We start from the raw sequence: 26145 nt of genomic DNA on the forward strand, positions 1-26145 counted from the left end.
GCCCTTAAATATTATGTGAACTGACTCAAAATACAACCTATTTGAAAAAGGGTTAATTCTAATAATTTTCTCTCCAGAGTTGTGGGTGTTTTGTTTCTTAATTTATTTCATATTTCATATTATTGAGATTAACTGAAAACTGTGTTACTAGAGTGAAAATATTAGGCACTATAAGTGCAAAAGCTTCTGGTGTTATATTAAAGTTACTTCTACTACTCAAATGTTAAAAAAAAAAAATACAGGGACCAGCACAGTACTTAAATTTATACCCAGGCCCACATAGTTTTGCCACTTAGCTTTTAAGTGCTTTTAATTTCTTACCCTTCTCCAAGGACAATAGGAAACGCTCTATGTGGTTATTTACTAATAAATTAAATCAAACTATTTACATGAACCCAGATTAATGAAGGGGCTCTCAAGAGACTTATTTCAAAATCACTTTCTCCACTGCCGGACTAATCTTGAAAAAGAATCAGAAACCATACTATTCAAGATCTAACAGAAGGGAGAAATAGAAACAAAAGGAAAGCCTTTAAACTTCCTCTCCCCGTTCCTGCCAACATAAATACAATTTTTTCTTAGGTGAGAAGAGGGGCTTCCCAGGTGGCTCAGTGGTTAAGGAATCTCCCTGCCAAGGTAGGAGATGCAGGAAACGCAGGTTCGATTACAGGGTCAGGAAGATCCCCTGGAGGAGGAAATGGCAACCCACTCCAGTATTCTTCCCAGGGAATGTCCATGGACAGAGGAGCCTGGCGGGCTGTAGTCAGTCCATGGCATCACAAAGAGTTGAATATGACTTAGCAATTCAGCACATACAGGGTTAAAACGGCTTTCTTTTTACTTTCTTCTTTATATTTCCAACTGAAGTTTTATCTATCAAACCAACAAATATTCTTGACAGATACAGTAAGTTAAAATGCTCCAATAATTATCAAGCCCCAGACTGTTTTCCTACATCCTAAACTATATGTGTGTGCTTATTTATTAAAAGAGTTAATGTGCACTTCACAGATGTCTTGTGTGGTTTTGCTTTATAGAACTATTTGGGGACCAACAGAGTTGCTTAATACTACATATCGCTTCTAGCTCATTGCCTGAATCTTAGAAGAAGTTCTTAGAGGGCAGAGAAAAAGCAATTTCAGGAGGTATCTTCCCCAAAGATTTCAACAGAGAAATCAACAGACTAATAGAAGGTGTTGGCTAAAAAAATTTTTATTCATTCTTTCTTTTAACAAAAATATCTTAATACACAGTCCTATCCTTAAGACATGTATAGGTTAACTGACTGTTCCTGTCAAGATGGCGCTTTCAAAAGTACCTAATCCCAAACAAGAAAGTAACTCATAAAGCTACAGTCATCATGATTCTCAACCAGACTACCCTCTGGGACAAATAATCAGAACTTTTTTCCGAAAAAGGACCCCAGCACCAGTATTTATGGAAATCCTCATGTAATTTCAACGTGCAACCAGGGTTGAGATGCATTATCCTAATAGGAGTCAAAACCACGCTCAATAATTAAGCCAGGAATCCTACCTTTGATCTGCTTCTGACACTGCACTGAGACGCAAGTCTTGGCAACATCCTCCGGGTCCATGGCTGAATCCTCATCATCAATGTTAATCTCCTCAGTTATTACATCTGGCCCCAGCTTGGCCATGTATAACATGCTGATTCTTTTCAATGCTTTATTTTCTTTATTTAACTAAGGCAAATATAAAGACAGTTATTTTAATAGCAAATGAGTGTCTTGGGTTTTTATACAATAGTCAAATTGTCTTTTTGTCTACACATTCATCAGCATTCACAGCATGAAACAGAAGAGTCTAAATATTATTTATACTTTTTAACATTAAACTAATTAAGTAAGACCTATGCCTTACAGCATGTGAAAATGCTAGTTGTAACTAATACAAGAAAAATTAAGATAAAACACCAGTATAGATTATATCGAATTTCAATTTATCCACTCATTAATAGTCCTAATTTAAGACACTTTATTTGGTTTGATGCTGTGCTGTGAACACCTTTTATATGTTTGTCCCGCACTCCCTGTTTTCAAGACACTGCCACTGCCTCTTCATGTTCCACATAATTTCTGGAACAGCCAAGTTCTCCCAAAGCAATTCCTGTTCTCCTGGACAGGAACTCCTGTCCATGTGTCTGGATGTACAGTAGCTACTGGCAACCACACCACACTACTCAACCGAGGAATAGAGAAAGGCAGTCGGCAGCAAGGCCAAAATGGAGCCAAAGTGCAGAGAGACAGAAAAGCAACAGACACTGGGTTTCCCACAGGGTTCCAGTCCATTCCTAAAATGCTACTAGCTCATGGATTCTATGGGATTCTCCAATATCCCTCTGAACAAACTCCTACTTTTTTTCCCCTTTTCTTGCCTAAACTAATACAAAATGTGTTTCTGTCTATCCCTAGAATTCTAATAATACACAATAGAAGAAAGTTCAAGATATGTTTCTATTATCTCTATGTCACTGCAGATAAAGCAACCTAATTCATTGATGTATTTAGTACACCCTTGATGTAAAAAATGAGTTGGTTATTAATTATCATTACCTTCTTTAGCTCCTGTATTCATGTGCATATAAATGTTAGTACAAAGCACACACAAAGACCAAACTTGATCCAAAGTCCACTGAAGGAAAATATGATTTTGCTTTATTCCCAAGACTAAAATATGAAAGATCTTCTCTTATTTAAGTAGGAAGTGTTTAGTAGATTGCTTTCTCTAGTATAAAATGTAAGATAGAGAAATGTGCTTGCATTTAGTAAGGGCCGTTGGCCATCAAAACAAGTTCTGAGTTTAATAACTGACACCGAATATAAATACAAATAGAAATAATTCACCAGAACGCTAAAGGCCCTTCTCTATGTAAACCTTACACCAGAATAAGATGTTTAGTATGGCACTTGTCTGGCTTTGGTCCTTCATTTGTCATCATGATTAGGACCCCTCAGGATTTCTCTCAGGGAAAAGCCCAGCCCATATCACTAGCAAGGTCTGGAACACAAGAGGGTCCCTGACCTCTCTGGGGAATCAGGAAGGATCACTCAGGAATGGCTATGAACCCTTCCCAGATTCTTCCTGAGAAGGCTGGCGAGATCCATTCAAGGAATCAGGCACAGACTTTTACTCCCAGTCCCCAGACATAGCTCCAGCTTCTAGCTCTCCATATTACAGGAGAGGATCAGAAATACAATAAGAGACCCACGATTTCCCAATCTCTCTTCCTTCAGATGGACAATTCAAGTAAGCACTGTCGTGGCTTCTTTGAATCACGAATGCTAGAGCATGGCACTAGAGGCTCAAGGATCATTGTCAGTTCTCAAAGGATGATATCTTTTCAGAATGCAGGGAAAAAAGAACAATTTCAGAAAAGAGTGGAAAAACTCAAGGGCTAATTTGTAATTCTGCCTCCTAATAAACAAATGGTTTCCAACCCAGCACATTACAATCTGTAGAGTTAAAAAAAAAAAAAAAAAAAAACTTCCCATATTTGGCCTGAGGAAGCAGGCCCTCCCACCAGGCCAAAAATCTCTGGCAATAGAGTTCAGCATAGTACTTCTTCAGGGCTTCCCAGGTGATTCAAATGTACATCAATACTAAGAATAATTGACAGGGAGGAATGCAGTACTTGGGTATATATTTCTATACAATTAGCAGCAGCAGTCGGAGAAGGCAATGGCACCCCACTCCAGTACTCTTGCCTGGAAAATCCCATGGACGGAGGAGCCTGGTAGGCTGCAGTCCATGGGGTCGCTAAGAGTCGGACATGACTGAGCGACTTCACTTTCACTTTTCACTTTCATGCATTGGAGAAGGAAATGGCAACCCACTCCAGTGTTCTTGCCTGGAGAATCCCAGGGATGGGGCAGCCTAGCGGGCTGCCGTCTATGGGGGCGCACAGAGTCAGACACAACTGAAGCGACTTAGCAGCAGCAGCAGCAGCAGCACTATAGCAGAGCTGACAACACAGCTCTGCAATCAAATTCTGTCTCTGCCTCTAGAATAAACTTTCATTAGCTACTAAGGATTAAAATAGTCTCCATCCCATAATATGCAGATTAAATGACCTATTATATATAAAGCATTTAACATAGTGACTTACAGTAAAAATTCAGCAAATATTAGTTAATAGTAACAAAAGAGATTTATTTTGTTACTAATTAATTTTCCTCCAGAAATCATTTATAAGCTAGTATTCTTCAACCAAGGCATTTGTCTATACAAAGTTCCTTTCCCCAGGATTCATGAAAAACTGAAAATACTCATTTTTGCCATCTGATTCTTAACATATTACTTCCCTGGCCACCATCAAAGTAACATTTGATAACGTAAGTTAACAGCTCTGCCCTCAAGAGTTTAATGCTCCTATCAAACCAGGCACCAATATCTACCAGCTATTTGGCTGTAATACAATTACTCTATTCAACAAAGTTACTTTCTCAAGAAAAAAGCCAAACATAATTTCAAAAGTCTTCTCTGGAAACATCATTTTCTTATCTGAAAGAAGAAAATACAAGATTTATACACATGAAATCTTATGACCATACGAAGTAGAAATTTTTGAGAACTCTGAATTCACAAATTTAAGCTAACCAATGTCACTGCAATTATTAGCCATCCGGTTATATAGGTTAATACACGCTACTTCTGTTTCAGAACTCTTCTAAGTTAGAAGGCAAAAATAAGCCTTTCATAACCCTACAGGAACAGAACCTTTTGCTATATTCAAATTTAAACAGGGTTTTTATGTAGAGCACAGTTTAATGGATAAAGATACAAAATAAGCATGTTAAACAGACTTGGATCATACAATTTAAATAACTGGTCTGTATTCTATTGGTTTAACTTTCACATTTCAGCAAAGCAAAGCATCCATATTTGCTTCTAAGGAAATAATGCAAATTGCATCAAAAGAATTAAACCTTCTATTTGCCCTTAATTTGAGAGCAAAGACTTAGAAAAATAAGAACTTACAGAAACTTTGCTGTTTAGAAAATGAAAACTATTTTCAAAAATGACAATTAATACTTAAATCAGGATGTGTTACTGTCATTTATTGATCACACATATAATGAGGCTTCCAAACTTTGTATTCAAAGCTGTAGCTTTCACATCGATTGAGCATATTGATAGCATTTAATCGAATAGATTTTTTTGGTTTTTTATTCTAAAGTCCACATACACTGTATCCTAAAGTACCCTGTACATACCCTCAAAAACAAACCATTTGTCCATTTTCAAAAGAGCTTCTTAAGAAGACGAACTCTATGTTAAGGGTCCTATTATCAATACTAAACTGTAAAAATGACCCCAGACATTAGTAACACACTGTCATAACCAGGGATGACTATACAGTCACCTGGCAACTTTTTCAACATTCACACGCCTGGGCCATATTCCTAGAGCGGTGGGTCTGGGTATTCTTAAGAAATCAATCCTGGTCTACCTTGAAAATTATGACATGATAATTGCAGGTTAGATTGTGAATTCTTCTACTCAAAATCAACTGTTAAATACAAAAGGGGGGGAAACAATAAAATAATTTTTAAGGGGACCAATGATTAAAGTCATCATAAACAAAGTCTGTCCCATTTTCACTTTAGTCCTAATTCAAGGTTATCCTGTCATTTAAGATGAGACAACAGCCATCTAGGGAACAGAATTAACCTGGTCAAAGTCACGTATGTCCAAAATTACATAACTGGTAATAAAACCTGTATATACTCCCTCCCAAACCATAGTTTTCCATAGACTGCCAGTCCTGAGAGATAGGGTTCTCACTTTGGATGTACTATAGCAACAGGAATACTTGTTAAAAACAAGAGAAAATACAGAAACTATCCTTAGCCACTACAAGATTTAGAACAGCTAGTATGCTCCAAATACATTTTTCCTACTTGGCCCAAAAGAAGAAAAGGAAATGAAAAGAAATTCAAACAGTATTATGAACCTGTGAACACTAGTGATATACAGAATAGAACCTCCATGTTATCATTCTTTTTAAAGCAACAGACTCTATTGCTATAGATTCTTTGGACAAATAATGGAAGAGAAGCTATATACACACATTAATATACTTATTTAGGTTCTGCCTGCATAGCTTATGAATTCTAATGTAGTGTCGTTATGCAAACAATTAAGCAAATACCTCTAGCAAGCACAATGCTAATGCACATGGATTAAACTGACTGACTGACTGACTGATGTATAGAATTTCAGGAGCATCCAAAGGAACACTGTGGAGGTAGGTGACAGTGGAGAGGGCAAAAAACAAAACCAGCATCACTAATGAAATCTGGCTGAAAATCGCTGTAATCCATTTTCTGATGAAGTGGTTCAGATGCATTTTGCCCAACCCAAAATACGTAAGACAGAGATAAAAATATTCCTTAATAATAATGTACTTCTGATGAGATAGAATATAGAAAATTACACACTAGCTAAATTCGTCAGCTAGAAGCAATCAGTGGAGCACTGGAGGTCACCTTTAGCATGCCTTCACTCTGCTTTCACAAATAATCACCTGAAATGTACAGTCTGAGGCTGACTTTTTCATCTGATTCAAACAGGAAACACTCATTGCTCTTTTATGTCACTTTCAGTTAGTTTTAAACTTGGTTAGCATTTTAACCAAATGCACAGACATCAGGCAAGTCGAGTTCAATCAGCCACTCTGGGACCATTTTCATAGGCAAAAAACACACACACAGAAATATTGAGATACACACATACAAACACTTCTTTTTTTTATAATTGAAATAATCTTGGAATTAAGACAGATATTTGCATAATCACATTTCAGGATTCTGAGACCTCTGATGAGGATCGGAATCAATTGATTAGAGAGCTAGAAAAGCAGAAGAAAATAGAGGTCACTATGTAGAAAAGCAAGTTGAACTTTAAAATTTAAAAGCTCAGGTAGAATTCCTTTATATGAAATGTCTCACCTTTGTTGCCAAAGCTTCAGCACTTTCTCGACAAGTCTTCTCTATTTCAAGATGGTTCTGCATAAAATTCACTTCCTCTATAACCATGTGAGAAACTAGGAATGAGGGGGAAAAAGTCTTAGCATTCAGAGATTAGTCAGCTATTCCAGAAGCCCACACATCTTGTCCCATGATTAAGAATACTGTAATTCTTTAGCTGGCCAGACCTTTAGCTATCATGGAAAAAAAAAAATGTTGAAGATGCTGCTCTGATTAAATCTTAGCTAATATTTGAATGTAAAAAGAAAAAAGACAACAAGGAACTTTTATGGCTATTACACACATTTTAGGAAAGCTACTGAGAATTTTTTTGAGTCTCTTTTCTATGTAGCTGTCTATATAACTATAGACATGTCTGCTAATTTAAACAAAAGAACCTCTCATAAATTAAAAGTGGCAAATATAATTTCCTTTTCTTAGCAGAATGTAACTGTATCTACTCAGGAAAACTAGCTAAAAAATGTTTAAAAATAAATCTTACATATTGATCTCATAACTAGAATAACAATGTGACAGCTTAACTAAATTGAGTATTTCAATAGTAGTCTTTATTACTGACAAAGTATTTCATAAACTCCAGGGCAGAAAACTATAGCATCAAGATTTTTGCACTAAGTGATGATAAAAGTTGATGGTAACAAATTGCTTCTCACATCACAGACTGTCAGGAAGATTAAAAAAAATAACAAACTCGATGTTTAACCGATGTTTCAAAAACAGCAATTCTCAGACTTTTTGGTATCTGGTTTATATAAATGAGATTCAAAAGTACAAAATAATGTAGAACCTGAGTTATACTTTGTAGATCAAGTAAGAAAAATGCCAAATCCTTTCATCCATAATTCTAGTTGAAAAGAAAATGCTCAGAACCTCAAACTTAACTGTAGACATGTATATTTATTGATATTTGTTTGGCTTACAAAAAAAAGAAAAATTAAGGGCAGAGAAACGTGAAACCCAACAAAGTTAGGGAAAAAGCACTGGGCTCACATAACACAAAGACAGATTACTTTTGCTTCATTTAAGCTTAATTAACCTGCAATTATGATTAAACTCAGGGGAAAAAATTTCTCTCCAAATTAAATACAAAAATGTATTACTTCCTAAGTCCATCCAAAGTTCTTATTATGTTAATATTCAAATTCATAAAGCAGCACTAAATGGCCAGAAACATCTCTAACCTTGACATTTTTTCAGGAGTAATAATGATCCGCAGCAAATGCAGGCCAACCAAAAACCACTTAACTAATTAGTAGTTGCAGTCACCGAGAAAAACATGAATCAACACTGTTATTACAAGTGGCACATTTGAGTGGCATCTAATTATGACTTGATGAGCACGATACTTGCATTATCAACATTACTACTGCATCCCATCAGGGCCTAAAAGCTGCTGATGGCATTGACTTCGAGAAACTCCCACTCAATGGTACAGCAGCACCCAACAATCGGCTTGGCAGGGGCCCCCCTCACTAAATGACACGTTAAGCGTAATTACTGGTAGACATTGTAAATAAACAGGATTGGAAGTGAAAATTGTACCAAGTGCATAAGACACAATCTGACACATTGGAAGTGGCAGCCTTAATTGAGAGTTTCTTTGACTGCTCAAGATCATTTCAACTGCATTTCTCAGAGGACAGTGATTATAACTGTGGAGACAGACGGCATAATGGTATCAGCACTGCTGACAGAGCAGTGAATTAAATTGTATCTGCTGCTGTGTGAAAGCCTTGATGAGAGGTACAGATGCCGTAGTGGTCTTATCATTATAACACAATGGTCATGTTGTCATCAACCTTTCTGGCTCCAATTGAAAAGAAATGATTGTGTGTTGAAGCTCTCCCCCACCCCCCCCCACAGCACCCCCCCTTCTCCTCTTCTATCTCTTGTTCTGAATAGAACCAATTTTCAGAGAGCTATGAAATCACGCAATAGGTCCTAAAATGCAGCTGCTTGGCATACAAACGGGTCCCCATTAAACTGGAATCACACACAATATGTGTTTATGCCAGAAGAACAAATAGAAGCTGAACACAGGCCAAGTTTATTCACACACACAAAGACCATGTAGCTCTTCATCAATATAATTGCCTTTTATATTGTAGTTTAAATAATAGGCTCTATTATTTCCTTAAAGTCCTAATATTCCTGGCATTTTATCACTATGTTTACAAGGTAGGTTCTTCAAAACTGTGAAGGAAAGAGAAAAGAAACCCACACAATTTTTACAACATCAAATATTACTTCAAATTTTTAGCCTTAACTACTTGACACCTTCTACCACAATCTGGTATTTCTATCATAACAAAAACATAAACACTCTGCATTTTTCATAGGAATTTGACTTTTTATTCAATAATATTCTTGCTCATAGAAAAGTAAGAAAAATCATTTCACACTAGAAAGGTTTAGCCCCACACTAGAAAGGTTTAGCCCCAGTAAAGAGAGAGAGGAAAACAACAATACTTATTTTCTAAACATTTTGTAAAAAGTTGCCCTGTAATTTAACTTGATAAACTTAGCTGGGCAACGCTAGTCCACATTTTCTCCAGTTCTGATCCAGTATACTCCATCAGGTAGGTTTTTATTTCTTCTTATAAGAGGGAACAGTGGAAAACTTAAACTGTGCTTTAATTTTCAGTTTAAAAAATTATCCCAATGCTAAGCTGACACCAGAGAAACCTACTTACAAACTTTCTAGATCCAAAAGAGAGGAGCATATTTCAAAGGGCATTTGTATCTTTACAAAGGATGATCCAATTTCCAAAACCAAAAGTCAGGTCACTGACATGAAACAAATTATTTTTTGTGTGGCACGTGGGATCCTAGTCCCTCAATCAAGGATCCAACCAGTGCCCCCTGCAGTGGAAGTATGGAGTCTTAACCAATGGATGCCAGGGAAGTCCCAGAAATCTTTTTTTTAATATATAAATTTATTTACTTTCAAATGATAAAGATTTTTTAAAACTTTAACTGTTCATATAATGATTTGCCTATAGTCCTAAATTCAGGCTTTCCTCATAATATCCACAATCCATGACCCAGTGCTGTACCTAAAACACCTATAATTTGGATGACAAAAAGGTTTAAAAAAGAAAAAAGATGAACTTTAAATAAAGTGACCCTACTACAGCTATGTTTTTTAAAAATCCTAGTATTTTAGAAATACATACTGAAATATTTACAGATCAAATGAATGATGACTGGAATTAGTTTCAAAATAATCTGAGGTCAGTGAGAATAGGTGTATGAATGTACAGAAGACAAGACTGGACACAAACTGACAACTTTTGAAGCTGTGTGGTAGGTACATGGCGGGGACGGTTCATTATATATTTTTTACTTTTATACAAGCTTGACACTTTCCATAATAAAATTTTTTTTTTATTAATGACTCTGAGAATTCAGAAGTATAACCTGAAAGAGTATCAACTGCTGCTTCTATCAGTCTAGTCGAATTAGCAAAGTCTGTCTCTCCTGTTCTATGACCCCAGAACATGCTCATACACTTGCCATCATAGAATGTATCACACTGTAGGGGCACTGGGGTTCTTTTAATTTGCTTTGTCTTCCACTGAGTGAGCATCAGGGCAGAAAAATTCTTCATTCATGGCTGACTCTCTTACACCCAGCACAATGCTACGTAGAAAAGTAGGTATTCATGTCCGTGTGTGTCTGATGACTGAAATTGTCTCACGCCTAGGTTCATATGTGAACACCCCTTTCATAGGAATGTTCCCTGTAGCACAGAATAGCTTAGGAAACAACCACTATCACCGTTTATCGGGCCAACAATGTGTCTATTGTGTGCTGAGCCCTTCACATGTGTCTGCTCAAAGATCCTCACGACAATCTTACGAGGTAGGCATTACCAGAGCAGTTTTTGTATTTGAGAACACCGAGGCCTGGAGAAGTTAAGGAACATATCCCAGATTACAGAGTTCTAACTGGTAAAGGCCAGCCAAAACTATGTCTAGAGGACTCCAATTTTCTATGTTCTTTTCTAATTGCTCATATTTTAAAAAGTGCCACCCCACCCAGGGTGCTGCTTCCTGAGCAAAATTCCTCTCCATACAGCCCATTCTCAGCAATCTTTAGAGGCAGGATATCTCTAATGTATACATGGCAAACATACTATAAATTCTCCTGCAGTATTGGATTACTTAGAAAGGTTTTCATGTAGTGAGAAAACAATCATGAATGCTAGCAGGTATGCAGGAAAACTGGTAGGCCCTAAAAGAGAGCAAAGGATCTAATGCTGAGTGGCCTAAAAGCCATGAAGGAACTTCACTTTTACTTCCATCTGTCTTTCCAGGAAACATGGCTTTGCTCAGCAGTGGTGTACTTTGTCCAAAAAGACAAGAGATAGACTCGGGAAGAGCTGGTAGAGAGCCAAGAAACACAGGGAAATATGGTCAAAACCAGCTAGGAAGAGTATGCCAGGCTAGGAAGAGTTGATTCCAACAGTCTAACAAAGCTTTTTCTCACACTCTTTTGGCTGTTCTTCCTATACTAAGAGAACTAGAACTAGTAGGGAAACATTACAGGGAGGCAGATTTCAATTTTGTACCAAATGAAAACTTCCCCTTGTGCTGTCCAAATGTGGAGACTGTGTCCCGAAACTAATTCATGGAGGGTAAATGATATGAACTCAGTACTGAAGGGCAGTCAAGCCCTGGATGGCACAGTAAATGAGATGATGGTAGTAGCAACAACTAGTATTTGTAGAGTGCAGTGCCAAGCCCTGTGTTCAGCACTTTTTACGTGGGTTATCTCATTTAATCCTCAAACAGCCTACAAGGTACAGTCATTTATTTCACTTTTACTAGTGCAGAAATTAACTGCTCGGGGCATACAGGGATTCACAGCAAATGGTGCTTTTCACTGGTGAAAACTGCCTCATTCCCTTCCAAATCTGAATTGCCACCCTCTGTTCTAAAGTCATGAACCATTTATCTCAGGCACAGTTTTTTAACAGATAAAGTTTTCTTAGATTTCATTTTCTGTTCTTTTCAGACTGAGTGAAGAGTCAATACTCTGTCTTCCTGCCATCCAAACGTAAACTAGGCTGATGCAGTAAAGGTAAAAACTGAATGAATACAATAATAAAGGTGAATTCTTTCAGGCTCTGAGTTGTTCATAAAGAGAAATGCAAATTTTTTAAACTATCAAAGGTATTTAGAGGAAGAGAAAGGGAAAAGAGAAATGGTAGATGGAAGCAAAGTTTACATGTTACTCTAAAGGTAATTATTTTCTTTTTAGATTCTATATATAAGGATGTCATAGGGGCGATCCTAAGATGGCAGAGGAATAGGATAGGGAGACCACTTTCTCCCCGACAAATTCATCAAAAGAACATTTGAACACTGAGTAAGTTCCACAAAACAACTTCTGAATGCTGGCAGAGGACATCAAGCACCCAGAAAAGCAGCCCATTGTCTTCGAAAGGAGATGGAGAAGTCTCGAGGCTACTGTAAGAATAAGACTGAAAACCAGAGTCAGGAGGCTTAAGTCCAAACCCTGAGAACACCAGAGAACTCCTGACTCCAGGGAATATTAATCGATAGGTGCTCATCAAACACCTCCACACCTACACTGAAACCAAGCACCACCCAAGGGCCAACAAGTTCCAGAGCAAGACATACCACGCAAATTCTCCAGCAACACAGGAACCTAGCCCTGAGCTTCAATATACAGGCTTCCCAAAGTCACTCCAAACCCACTGACATCTCATAACTCATTACTGGACACTTCATGGCACTCCAGAGAGAAGAAATTCAGCTCCGCCCACCAGAACACTTACACAAGCTTCCCTAACCAGGAAACCTTGACAAGCCACCTGTCCAACCCCACCCACAGTGAGGAAACTCCACAATAAAGAGGAACCACAAACTGCCAGAATACAGAAAGGCCACCCCAAACACAGCAATATAAACAAGATGAAAAGGCAGAGAAATACCCAGCAGGGAAAGGAACAGGATAAATGCCCACCAAACCAAACAAAAGAGGAAGAGATAGGGAATCTACCTGATAAAGAATTCTGAATAATGATAGTGAAAATGAGCCAAAATCTTGAAAACAAAATGGAGTTACAGATAAATAGCCTGGAGACAGGATTGAGAAGATGCAAGAAAGGTTTAACAAGGACCTAGAAGAAATAAAAAAGAGTCAATATATAGTGAATAATGCAATAAATGAGATCAAAAACACTCTGGAGGGAACCAACAGTAGAATAACGGAGGCAGAAGATAGGATAAGTAAGGTAGAAGATAGAATGGTAGAAATAAATGAAACAGAGGAAAAAAGAAAAACGAATTAAAAGAAATGAAGACAATCTCAGAGACCTCTGGGACAATGTTAAAAGCCACAACATTCAAATCATAGTAGTCCCAGAAGAAGAAGACAAAAAGAAAGACCATGAGAAAATACTTGAGGAGATAATAGTTGAAAACTTTCCTAAAATGGGGAAGGAAATAATCACCCAAGTCCAAGAAACCCAGAGAGTCCCAAACAGGATAAACCCAAGGCGAAATACCCCAAGACACATGTTAATCAAATTAACAAAGATCAAACACAAAGAACAAATATTAAAAGAAGCAAGGGAAAAACAACAAATAACACACAAGGGGATTCCCATAAGGATAACAGCTGATCTTTCAATAGAAACTCTTCAGGCCAGGAAGAAATGGCAGGACATACTTAAAGTGATGAAAGAAAATAACCTACAGCCCAGATTACTGTACCCAGCAAGGATCTCATTCAAATATGAAGGAGAAATCAAAAGCTTTACAGACAAGCAAAAGCTGAGAGAATTTAGCACCACCAAACCAGCTCTCTAACAAATGCTAAAGGATCTTCTCCAGACAGGAAACACAGAAAGGGTGTATAAACTCGAACCCAAAACAATGAAGTAAATAGCAATGGGATCATACTTATCAATAATTACCTTAAATGTAAATGGGTTAAATGCCCCAACCAAAAGACAAAGACTGGCTCGAAACAAGACCCCTAAATATGTTGTCTACAAGAGACTCATCTAGAAACAAGGGACACATACAGACTGAAAGTGAAGGGCTGGAAGAAGATATTCCACACAAATAGAGACCAAAAGAAAGCAGGACTAGCAATACTCATATCAGACAAAATAGACTTTAAAACAAAGACTGTGAAAAGAAACAAAGAAGGACACTACATAATGATCAAAGGATCAATCCAAGAAGAAAATATAACAATTATAAACATATATGCACCCAACATAGGAGCACTGCAATATGTAAGACAAATACTAACAAGTATGAAAGGAGAAATTAACAATAACACAATAATAGTGGGAGATTTTAATACCCCACTCACACCTATGGATAGATCAACTAAACAGAAAATTAAAAAAAAAAAATTAACAAGGAAACACAAACTTTAAATGATACAATAGACCAGTTAGATCTAATTGATATCTATAGGACATTTCACCCCAAAAGAATGAATTTCACCTTTTTCTCAAGCGCACACGGAACCTTCTCCAGGAGAGATCACATCCTGGACTGTGGATTTTTTTTTAATTCAAAAAAATTGAAATCATTCCAAGCATCTTTTCTGACCACATTGCAGTAAGATTAGATCTCAATTACAGGAGAAACACTATTAAAAATTCCAACATATGGAGGCTGAGAAACACGCTGCTGAATAACCAACAACTCACAGAAGAAATAAAAAAAGAAATCAAAATATGCATAGAAACAAATGAAAATGAAAACACAACAACCCAAAACCTGTGGGACACTGTAAAAGCAGTGCTAAGGGGAAGGTTCATAGCAATACAGGCATACCTCAAGAAACAAGAAAAAAGTCAAATAAATAACCTAACTCTACACCTAAAGCAACTAGAAAAGGAAGAAATGAAGAACCCCAGGGTTAGCAGAAGGAAAGAAATCTTAAAAATTAGGGCAGAAATAAATGCAAAAGAAACAAAAGAGACCATAGCAAAAATCAACAAAGCCAAAAGCTGGTTCTTTGAGAAGATAAATAAAATTGACAAACCATTAGCCAGACTCATCAAGAAACAAAGGGAGAAAAATCAAATCAATAAAATTAGAAATGAAAATGGAGAGATCACAACAGACAACACAGAAATACAAAGGATCATAAGAGACTACTATCAGCAATTATATGCCAATAAAATGGACAACGTGGAAGAAATGGACAAATTCTTAGAAAAGTACAACTTTCCAAAACTGAACCAGGAAAAAACAGAAAATCTTAACAGACCCATCACAAGCATGGAAATTGAAACTAATCAGAAATCTTCCAGCAAACAAAAGCCCAGGACCAGATGGCTTCACAGCTGAATTCTACCAAAAATTTAGAGAAGAGCTAACACCTATCCTACTCAAACTCTTCCAGAAAATTGCAGAGGAAGGTAAATTTCCAAACTCATTCTATGGGGCCACCATCACCCTAATACCAAAACCTGACAAAGATGCCACAAAAAAAGAAAACTACAGGGCAATATCTGATGAACGGAGACGCAAAAATCCTTAACAAAATTCTAGCAAACAGAATCCAACAACACATTAAAAAGATCATACATCATGACCAAGTGGGCTTTATCCCAGGGATACAAGGATTCTTCAATGTCCACAAATCAATCAATGTAATACACACATTAACAAATTGAAAAATAAAAACCATATGATTATCTCAATAGATGCAGAGAAAGCCTTTGACAAAATTCAACATCCATTTATGATAAAAACTCTCCAGAAAGCAGGAATAGAAGGAACATACCTCAACATAATAAAAGCTATATATGACAAACCCACAGCAAACATTATCCTCAATGGTGAAAAATTGAAAGCATTTCCCCTAAAGTCAGGAACAAGACAAGGGTGCCCACTCACCACTACTATTCAACATAGTTTTGAAAGTTTTGGCCACAGCAATCAGAGAAGAAAAAAAAATAAAAGGAATCCAGACTGGAAAAGAAGTAAAACTCGAACTGTTTGCAGATGACATGATCCTCTACATAGAAAACCCTAAAGACTCCATCAGAAAATTACTAGAGCTAATCAGTGAATATAGTAAAGTTGCAGGATACAAAATGAACACATAGAAATCCCTTGCATTCCTATACATTAATAATGAGAAGACAGAAAGAGAAATTAAGGAAACAATTCCATTCACCATTGCAATGAAAAGAATAAAATACTTAGGAATATATCTACCTAAAAAAACAAAAGACCTATATATAGAAAACTATAAAACACTGGTGAAAGAAATCAAAGATGACACTAATAGATGGAGAAATATACCATGTTCATGGATCAGAAGAATCAATATAGTGAAAATGAGTCTACTACCCAAAGCAATCTATAGATTCAATGCAATCCCTATCAAGCTACCAACAGCATTCTTCACAGAGCTAGAACAAATAATTTCACAATTTGTATGAAAATACAAAAAAAACCTCGAATAGCCAAAGCAATCTTAAGAAAGAAGAATGGAACTGGAGGAATCAACCTGCCTGACTTCAGGCTCTACTACAAAGCTACAGTTATCAAGACAGTATGGTACTGGCACAAAGACAGAAATATAGATCAATGGAACAAAATAGAAAGCCCAGAGATAAATCCACACACCTATAGACACCTTATCTTTGACAAAGAGGACAAGAATATACAGTGGAGAAAAGACAATCTCTTTAACAAGTGGTGCTGGGAAAACTGGTCAACCACTTGTAAAAGAATGAAACTAGAACACTTTCTAACACCATACACAAAAATAAACTCAAAACGGATTAAAGATCTAAATGTAAGACCAGAAACTATAAAACTCCTAGAGGAAAACATAGGCAAAACACTCTCTGACATAAATCACAGCAGGATTCTCTATGACCCCCATCCCAGAATAATGGAAATAAATGCAAATAAACAAATGGGACCTAATTAAACTTAAAAGCTTTTGCACAACCAAGGAAACTCTAAGCAAGGTGAAAAGACAGCCTTCAGAATGGGAGAAAATAATAGCAAATGAAGCAACTGACAAAGAATTAATCTCAAAAATATACAAGCAGCTCCTGCAGCTCAATTCCAGAAAAATAAATGACCCAATCAAAAAATGGGCCAAAGTACTAAACAGACATTTCTCCAAAGAAGACATACAGATGGCTAACGAACACATGAAAAGATGCTCAACATCACTCATTATCAGAGAAATGCAAATCAAAACCACAATGAGGTACCATCTCACGCTGGTCAGAATGGCTGCTATCCAAAAGTCTACAAGCAATAAATGCTGGAGAGGGTGTGGAGAAAAGGGAACCCTCTTACACTGTTGGTGGGAATGCAAACTACTACTTACTAATACTAGTAAGGAGATTTCTTAAAAAACTGGAACTAGAACTGCCATATGACCCAGCAATCCCACTATTGGGCATACACACCAAGGAAACCAGAATTGAAAGAGACACATGTACCCCAATGTTCATCATAGCCCTGTTTATAATAGCCAGGACATGGAAGCAAACTAGATGTCCTTCAGCAGATGAATGGATAAGAAAGCTGTGGTACATATACACAATGGAGTATTACTCAGTCATTAAAAAGAATACATTTGAATCAGTTCTAATGAGGTGGATGAAACTGGAGCCGATTATACAGAGTGAAGTAAGCCAGAAAGAAAAACACCAATATAGTATAATAACGCATATATATGGAATTTAGAAAGATGGTAATGATAACCCTGTATGCGAGACAGCAAAAGAGACACAGATGTATAGAACAGTCTTCTGGACTCTGTGGGAAAGGGCGAGGGTGGGATGATTTAGGGGAATGTCATTGAAACATGTATATTATCATATGTGAAACAAATCGCCAGTCCAGGTTCGATGCATGATATAGGGTGCTTGTGGCTGGTGCACTGGGATGACCCAGAGGGATGGGATGGTGAGGGAGGTAGGAGAGGGGTTTAGGATGGGGAACACATGTACACCCGTGGTGGATTCATCTCAATGTATGGCAAACCAATACAATATTGTAAAGTAATTAGCCTCCAATTAAAATAAATAAATTTAAGTTAAAAAAAATAAGGATGTCGTACAATGTCTTTCCTTCTTTGTCTAAAAAAAAAAAGATACAAATGAACTTACTTACAAAACAAAAACAGACCCTCACAGACTTAGACAAGGAGCTTTGCTGGTCGAGGGGACAGTTAGGGAGTTTGGGATGGACATGTACACACTGCTATATTTAAATGAACAATCAACAAGGACCTACTGTATAGCATGTGGAACTCTGTTCAATGTTACACAGCAGCCTGGATACAAGGGGAGTTGGGGGAGAATGGACACACACACACACATACATATATATATATATGGTTGTGTCCCTTCGCTGTTCACCTGAAACTATCACAATTGTTAATCAGTTATACTCCAACACGATAAAAATGAAATAAATAAAGTATAAAATAAAAAGTTTTTTAAAAGATAGTATTTAAAATTTCTTCAAAGGAAAAAAGGTAAGTTGATTTGGTAGGAATTTGCTTGCATTTTTGCATAATGCAAAAGGTAAAATCTCTACTACCTACCTGGACCAAAACATTTTATGATAACTCCAATCATAAGAACTTGAACTATTCCCACTGCACACAGTAGGCCAACCCAATATCAACAACTAATTCAAATACATTAACTTTCAAAAATGTCAATGGTATAACTCTTTCAGCTGTAACTCAGTGTCAGTTTGAGTGTAAGAAATTCCCATTAATCCTCTATTAGGGAAGGAAAAAGTCCTGAACAAAACACATTCACAGATAAAAAAATATTTTTACCTATGGCATACTATGACAGTAAGCCAGTCATAGCATACTGGCCACCAAAGACAGGTTATTATCAACAATATCCCCTTTAGGTTTTCCTTGTTACAGCCAGACACCTGAAATAAACTAGCTACTGAAATTTAACTATCCTGCTGCATTTTTATAGCTGCTTTACCTCCAGCAACAATAAATGTTGAAATGTTTTTTAGTGTAGTTACCAAGTCAACTCTTTATGATATAATCAAACAACCTGACTACCGTGGCATCTGAGAAGGATAGAGAGGCCTTGCTTCCAAGTGGGAGGGTCACTTTCCCGGCTAAAGTCTGGCTTTCCTGTGACATATTTCCTCCTGAACCTTCTGAGCATGATCAGATTTGCTCTATTTTAGGGGATAAAGTAATAACAGATTTATATCACATAAAAAAACAACAGCAAAAATTAAGAAATTATACCTTTTGTGAGACTATCACTTTCCTCAGTGAAAGAGCTATTTCAACCATTCAAATTCCTAAAATGTGTAAGTTCTGTAAACCTAGAATTCCCTTTCTACGAATTAACCTAAGGAACTAATCAGACCATTGTAAAGATGTATGAATTAGAATTCTTATCATGGCATTACAGATAATTCCTAAAAACCAGAAATAAACTAAAAAGCTGTTTAAATAAATTACGGTACTATCTTATGATAGAATACTATGGGTAACACTAAAAACTGATATATTTCTCTACTAATATGCAAAGATGACCATGATATACTATTTACTTAAAAGAGTAGGCTGCAAGATTGAGTGCAAAGCATGACTGCATTTTTTGTTGACATATTTCACAGATAAAAGAGCAGGAAAGAAAGACTATAATACACTAATGTTGGCTTTTATCAGAGTCAAAGTAACAATTTTTGCTCTCTTTTAACTGGTCTGCATAGTAAAAATTTTCATAACAAGTACAAACTGTACTTTATGTATATATAAATAATATATTTATGAAATGATAATGCTCAATCCATTTCTTTAAAAATCACAATAATGCCAGAGCATTTTTTTTGGCAAATGGGAAGACAATTCTTCCTTTCTTGGCTGCCCATTGCATCAGCAACTAAACACAGAGTACATGCCTACCCACATAACCCCAAAGCACAGCTGTATGTGTTTGAACAATTCCACTGAAATGCTTACATACTTTTCTGAAATTCCTCCAGTTTTTTAACTGCTTCATCTCGTTCTTGCCTAATTTTGTCACACTGAAATGAAAAGAAAACAAAAATGTTAAGTTTGTATCATAAGTTTGGAAAGACAAGAAAGGGTAAATTTATAAACAGTTTTAGGAAAAGAAACAGAAATTAAAAATCTTTAACAAGCATTAATGATATATCCAGAAAAGTCCAAAACTCTAATTCAAAAAGATCCATGCACCCCAGTGTTCACAGCAGCACTATGTACAATAGTCAAGGAAGCAACCTTAAGTATGCATCAACAGATGAATGGATATAGAAGGTACATGAGATATATATATAGATAGATAGATAGATATATGCTATGACAAACCTAGACAGCATATCAAAAAGCAAAGACATTAGTTTGCCAATAAAGGTCTGTGTAGTCAAAGCTATGGTTTTTCCAGTAGTCATGTATGGATGTGAGAGTGGGACCATAAAGAAAACTCAGCGCTGAAGAATTGATGCTTTTGAACTGTGGTGTTGGAGACTCTTGAGACTCCCTTGGACTGCAAGGAGATCAAACCAGTCCATTCTAAAGGAAATCAGTCCTGAATATTCATTGGAAGGACTGATGCTGATGCTGAAGCTCCAAAACTTTGGCTACCTGATGCAAAGAACTGAATCATTGGAAAAGACCCTGATGCTGGGCAAGACCGAAGGCAGGAGGAGAAGGTGATGACAGAGGATGAAATGGTTGGATGGCATCACCAACTCGATAGACATGAGTTTGAGCAAGCTCCAGGAGTTGGTGTTGAACAGGAAGCCTGGGTGCTGTAGTCCATGGGGTTGCAAAGAGTCAGACACGACTGAGGGACTGAACTGATATATATATGACCATGTGAATATAGCACTTTACATTTTAATTCTACCATGTCAGATAAACACATCTGGGATATGCTTTGCGGGGGGTGGTTCATACCTCTGGATGTAAGGGAATACTACTCACCCATAAAAAAGAAACAGTGCCACTGTAGCGGTATGGATGGACCTAGAGACTACCACACTCAGTCAGCCAGACAGAGAGAAATATATCACTCATATGTGGACTCTGGGCTTCCCAGGCGCCACTAGTGGTAAAGAGCCTGCCTGCCAATGCAGGAGACATAAGAGACACATGTTTGATCCCTGGGTCAGGAAAATCCCCTGGAGGAGGGTATGGCAATCCACTCCAGTATTCTTGCCTGGAGAATCCCATGGACGGAGGAGGCTGGCAAGCTACAGTCCATAGGGTCGCAAAGAGTCAGACACAACTGAAGTTACTCAACACACACACACACAATCTAAAAAATAATACAAAAAATTGATTTATTTACAAAATAGAAACAGACAGACATCGAAAACAAACAACTATGGTTACCAAAATAGAGAGGGAGGGAGGTAAATTAGCAGTTTGGGATTAGACAGATACATACCATGGGTTCCCTGGCAGCTCAACTGGAAAAGAATCTGCCTGCAATGCGGGAGACATGGGTTCAATCCCTGGGTTGGGAAGATCCCCCAGAGGAGGGCATGGCAACCCACTCCAGTATTCTTGCCTGGGAAATCCCCATGGACAAAGGAGTCTGGTGGGCTACAATCCATGGGATTGCAGAGTCAGACACAACTGAGCGACTAGGCACAGCACAGCATATATAAAACAGATAAACAACAAGGATTTACTGTTTAGCACAGGGAATTATGGGCTTTCCTGATAGCTCAGTGGTAAAAGAATTAGCCTGCAATGCAGGAGACACAGGTGATGCAAGTTCGATCCCTACACCAGGAAGAATCCTCTGGAGAAGGAAACGACAACCCACTCCAATATTCTTGCCTGAGAAATCCCATGGACTGAGGAGCCTGGCAGGCTACAGTCCATAACGTCACAAAGATTCAGACATGACTTAGCAACTAAACCACTTCAGCAACTAAACCACAACAATCACAACTGGGAATTACATTCCGTATCTTGTAATAATCTATACTGGGAAAGAATACACACAGAGAGAATAACGGAATCACTCTGCTCTGTACATGAAATTAACATAATATTATAAATCAACTATAGTTCAATAAAAAAGAAAACATTATTTTTAAAAAGAAAAAAAATACGAAGAAAAAAAGGCATTAATGGCCACATAGTATTTATAACCACTCACCAGCATGATACTTGTACCATTTGTATCTGGCCAATTTTCTCAGACCTTCTAAGATAATGAGTCACCTTCCTGCTTATTATCTCCTCAGTAACAGACCAATTTAACATCCTTGAGTTAAAATGTATTCATTCTTTAAGAGAATATTTGTCCCTCTTCTCAAGCAGGTATTTTTCTGGCATAGTAAAAACCCCACTCATGCACAGGGCAGATTCCTGAAACTGGGTCATTTCAACTCTCCAGAACCCTGGGGAATATAGGAAGGGGTCACTACCTCGAGACAAACTCCTCCTCAACGTCCTATGCCCTCTGTCACTCAAGAAGACACTGTCCTTGTATCCTTAGAATTCTGAATAGAAGAAGGGATAGCAAATTAAAACTAAAACTAAAATCATGGCATCTGGTCCCATCACTTCATGGCAAATAGATGGGAAAATCATGGAAACAATGACAGACTTTATTTTCTTGGGCTCCAAAGTCACTGCAGATGGTGACTGCCACCATGAAATTAAAAGAAACTTGCTCCTTGGAAGAAAAGCTATGACGAATCTAGATAGCATATTAAAAAGCAGAGACATTACTTTGCCAACAAAGGTCCGTCTAGTCAAAGCTGTGGTTTTTCCAGTAGTCATGTATGGATGTGAGAGTTGAACTATAAAGAAGGCTGAGTGCTAAAGAATTGATGCTCTTGAACTGTGGTGTTGGAGAAGACTCGAGAGTCCCTTGGACTGCAAGGAGATACAACCAGTCCATTCTAAAGGAGATCAGTCCTGAATATTCACTGGAAGGACTGATGCTGACACTGAAGCTCCAATATTTTGGCCACCTGATGTGAAAAACTGACTCACTGGAAAATGAGTGGGATGTTAGGTTTTTTAAAAATTCATTAATACCTTCAAGGCCAGTTTAGACATGTCCACTGACTCAGTGATGCTATCCAACCATCTCATCCTCTGTCATCCCCTTCTCCTCCCGCTTTCAATCTTTTCCAACATCAGACACATTCATTATGAGCACAGAATTTCACAAAATAGGAAGTATAACACATTTTAGGAAGATTTTCATCAAAAACGTCTAAAACTTTAAAAAGTGATTTTAACTGTTAGAATGATAATTAAAATTTTAGTTGTGTGAGAATACTATTATACTATATATAATACGACACAACTTTATATTTTAATTCTACCATGTCAGATAAACATATCTGGGATATGTTTTTGGGGATTTCATACCTTTGGATATTTTCACTTTCAAATGTCAGTGGCTAAAAATTAGGATGCCACTGACAATTTGGAAAAACCAAATTAAAATAATGAGATCTTCTGATCTAACAGACTGGCAAAAACTGAAAAGGTCTGGTACCAGGAGTCGGAAACTCTCACATACTACAGGTGGAAATATCAACTGGCATATCTACTTTAGAAATAAACTAGCAAAATTGGAATTGCAAGGACTTCCCTGGTGGTTCAGTGGTTAAGACTCTACGCTTCCAATGCAATGGGCATGGGTTTGATCCCTGGTCAGGGAACTAAGATCCCACAGGCCTTACAGCAAGAAAAAATATTGGAATTGCATATACCCTATGACTCAGCAATTATACTTCTAGATTCTATCAGTAGAATCTCTAGTAATGTGTACAAGATGACCTATACAAACATGTTCTGCATTTATAACAATATACTATGGTATATCCATATAATGCAGTATAAATAAAGATGAATGAACTAATGTTTTATGTATCAATGTTTTATAATGTTTTACATCTATCAATATATATACACCAGATTCTCAAAAATCATAATGCTGAGTAAAAGGAGTTATAGGATATATATATCAAATGATACCTTAAACACACAAAAGTACTTCATATTTACACTGCATCTGTATATTTCCTGATACATATGGTATATATATAAAAACATGGAACAGAAGGATACAGATAAAATATATGAGAGTAGTTGCCTCTTAAAAGCCAGGGAGGGGAAGGGTCTAGGGTTGGGTGACACTGGGGACCTTCAATTTTACTTTTAAATTTGAAAAAGTAAGCTAATTCTGTGACATGTATATGTGTCATATTATTCTCTGCCCTTTTCTATGCTTTTAAAGTATTTTTAAAATAAAAAAAATTAAGCTATTGTTCAGTTTTGGCCGTTAGTCTATCAAGAACTGAAACTTTTTAAAAGTTTTAGTTTTAAAAACCTCCGTCTACTTGGGTAAACCCATTCTGGCTAGCATACACAAAGCGAGTACACGGTGCTAAACTAGCAAAGCTATTTACTTAAACCCTGACTCAGACCCTCCATAAGAGGGTTCACGCAGGACCATTTTCTAAAGGAAAAGGAATATCCTTTCATTAAAGCTTTCTGGTGGGAATTTAACTTCTGCTAAAAAAAAAAAAAAAAGAGTAATTCTAATACAGTTTCTAGATCCAACTTAATGTGTAAACCGAATTTATTGTCTTTTGGTGTTTCAAGTTCCAAGCGCTGGACTCCTGGATTCTCAACTAAGTTTATGAGATCCTTTCCCCACCAGATAGTGTAACACCTAGCTTTAGGAGCGTGCTGGCCAGCTGACTTGGGAATGCTCCTCTCGTTTTCATGAATGTGGCACCTGTTTGCTTTGTACTTCCCCACCAGTCTGCCAATCTGCCCACCCATGCCCAAGCTCTCCTCTCCTAAGGCCCAGGGAGACATGCCTTGGTTAGTAACAGGACTCAGCAATTAGAGTCTTATCCCTACATTCAAGTAAGGCATTTCTACAGTCCACCTATACGCTTTCACACTAACTCTCCAGTCATCACCAGCGGCTTCAAAGCGGTCTCCCAACACACCAGCTGTGTTCTATCAGAGGTCTTCATGTTGCTTTCTATTTTCTGCAACCATATTATGATAGAACTGGCAGCCACAGAATTTACCATCTGCTATGGATACTGAAAGGGGTTGTGGGGGTGGTGGCGGGGGGGAGATTTACACATGCTACAAAAGCAACTTATTTATTCCAAACCAGAGCTGAGCAAAATATGGAGGATACATCCGTTTACTAAGCAGAAATCCAAATATCTACTTTTTTCATCATTTTAGGTGAACCCAGAAATATATCTTGTAATCTTTATCTCATTCCACAAACAGGAAGAAATAAGTAAAGATTCTGGAAGGATGTTACCTCTTTATGTCCCACAGAAGCCCCTCACCCATCCCACTCCGTCCTCTTTCCAGCTTGCGCAGCTGCACCAATTGCAGAAACTGCTTCTTTTTGTGTGAGAATTGCTCGTGAAGACTCTCCAATAGCAACAGATGTTCTTGGGCCCACATCACTTAATGATGATGCTCAACGATTCTCTGCAGCTCAAGGCTGGGGTAGAACCCAGCAGCACCAGTGCTGGCTGGCTGAAGCAAGCTGGGTAACGTGACATCTATTCTAGAGTCTCTATCCTGGCTCTTCATGAAGTGGCAAATTGGCCGGTGGTTAGCCTTGCTGGTTTTGAAAGCTCTTAATATTAGAAGCCCTGGCTGTTTTCCAGAACTCTTCCTTGAGGCTCATCCAGGCAGCTACCTGGCTTCGGAAACGACACCAGCATTTCAAAGCACTGACTGGCAGGCTGACTTATAGAGGAAAGTCTTTCCAGGGTGAACTGGCGCTCCCTTCTCCCCTCCCAAAATGGGCAGCTCTGCTCTTTCTGCCTCACATATCATCCAACTCCAGTTTATACTAAGATGTCTGCTCAATGGGGCTCAGCAGAAGTATAGATAACTGATTCAGACACTAAGATATCTTTACATTTTGCTGTGTATGTTTTATGCAAGAAAACCTCTGGTGTTCTGAACTGTGTCTAACTTCCACTAACACAAACATTAATTTTTATCTCCATGATGCACAGATTTAACCAAGGGTTGTGAGCCTGTAGAAACACCAATTTGGAGCCCAAGAAGTGCACACATGCCTACACAGGACAACAGAGCAGACGATC

At 37.5% G+C, this 26145-nt stretch overlaps 1 protein-coding gene across 3 annotated transcripts in view; it reads right to left on the reverse strand.

The window, feature by feature from the left end:
* SHTN1 (shootin 1) overlaps positions 1-26145 on the reverse strand; it is a 110070-nt gene that overhangs the window by 60437 nt on the left and 23488 nt on the right. For all 3 annotated transcript variants that reach the window (XM_055559842.1, XM_055559844.1, XM_055559843.1), the window contains exons 3-5: positions 20010-20070; positions 6974-7068; positions 1537-1705 (exon numbers count right to left, since the gene is read on the reverse strand). In XM_055559842.1, the coding sequence (XP_055415817.1) occupies positions 1537-1705; positions 6974-7068; positions 20010-20070 (325 nt within the window). The remainder of the gene's footprint in view (positions 1-1536; positions 1706-6973; positions 7069-20009; positions 20071-26145) is intronic.

Source organism: Bubalus kerabau, chromosome 22 (genome assembly GCF_029407905.1).
Source record: "Bubalus kerabau isolate K-KA32 ecotype Philippines breed swamp buffalo chromosome 22, PCC_UOA_SB_1v2, whole genome shotgun sequence".
Lineage (NCBI taxonomy): Eukaryota > Metazoa > Chordata > Mammalia > Artiodactyla > Bovidae > Bubalus > Bubalus kerabau.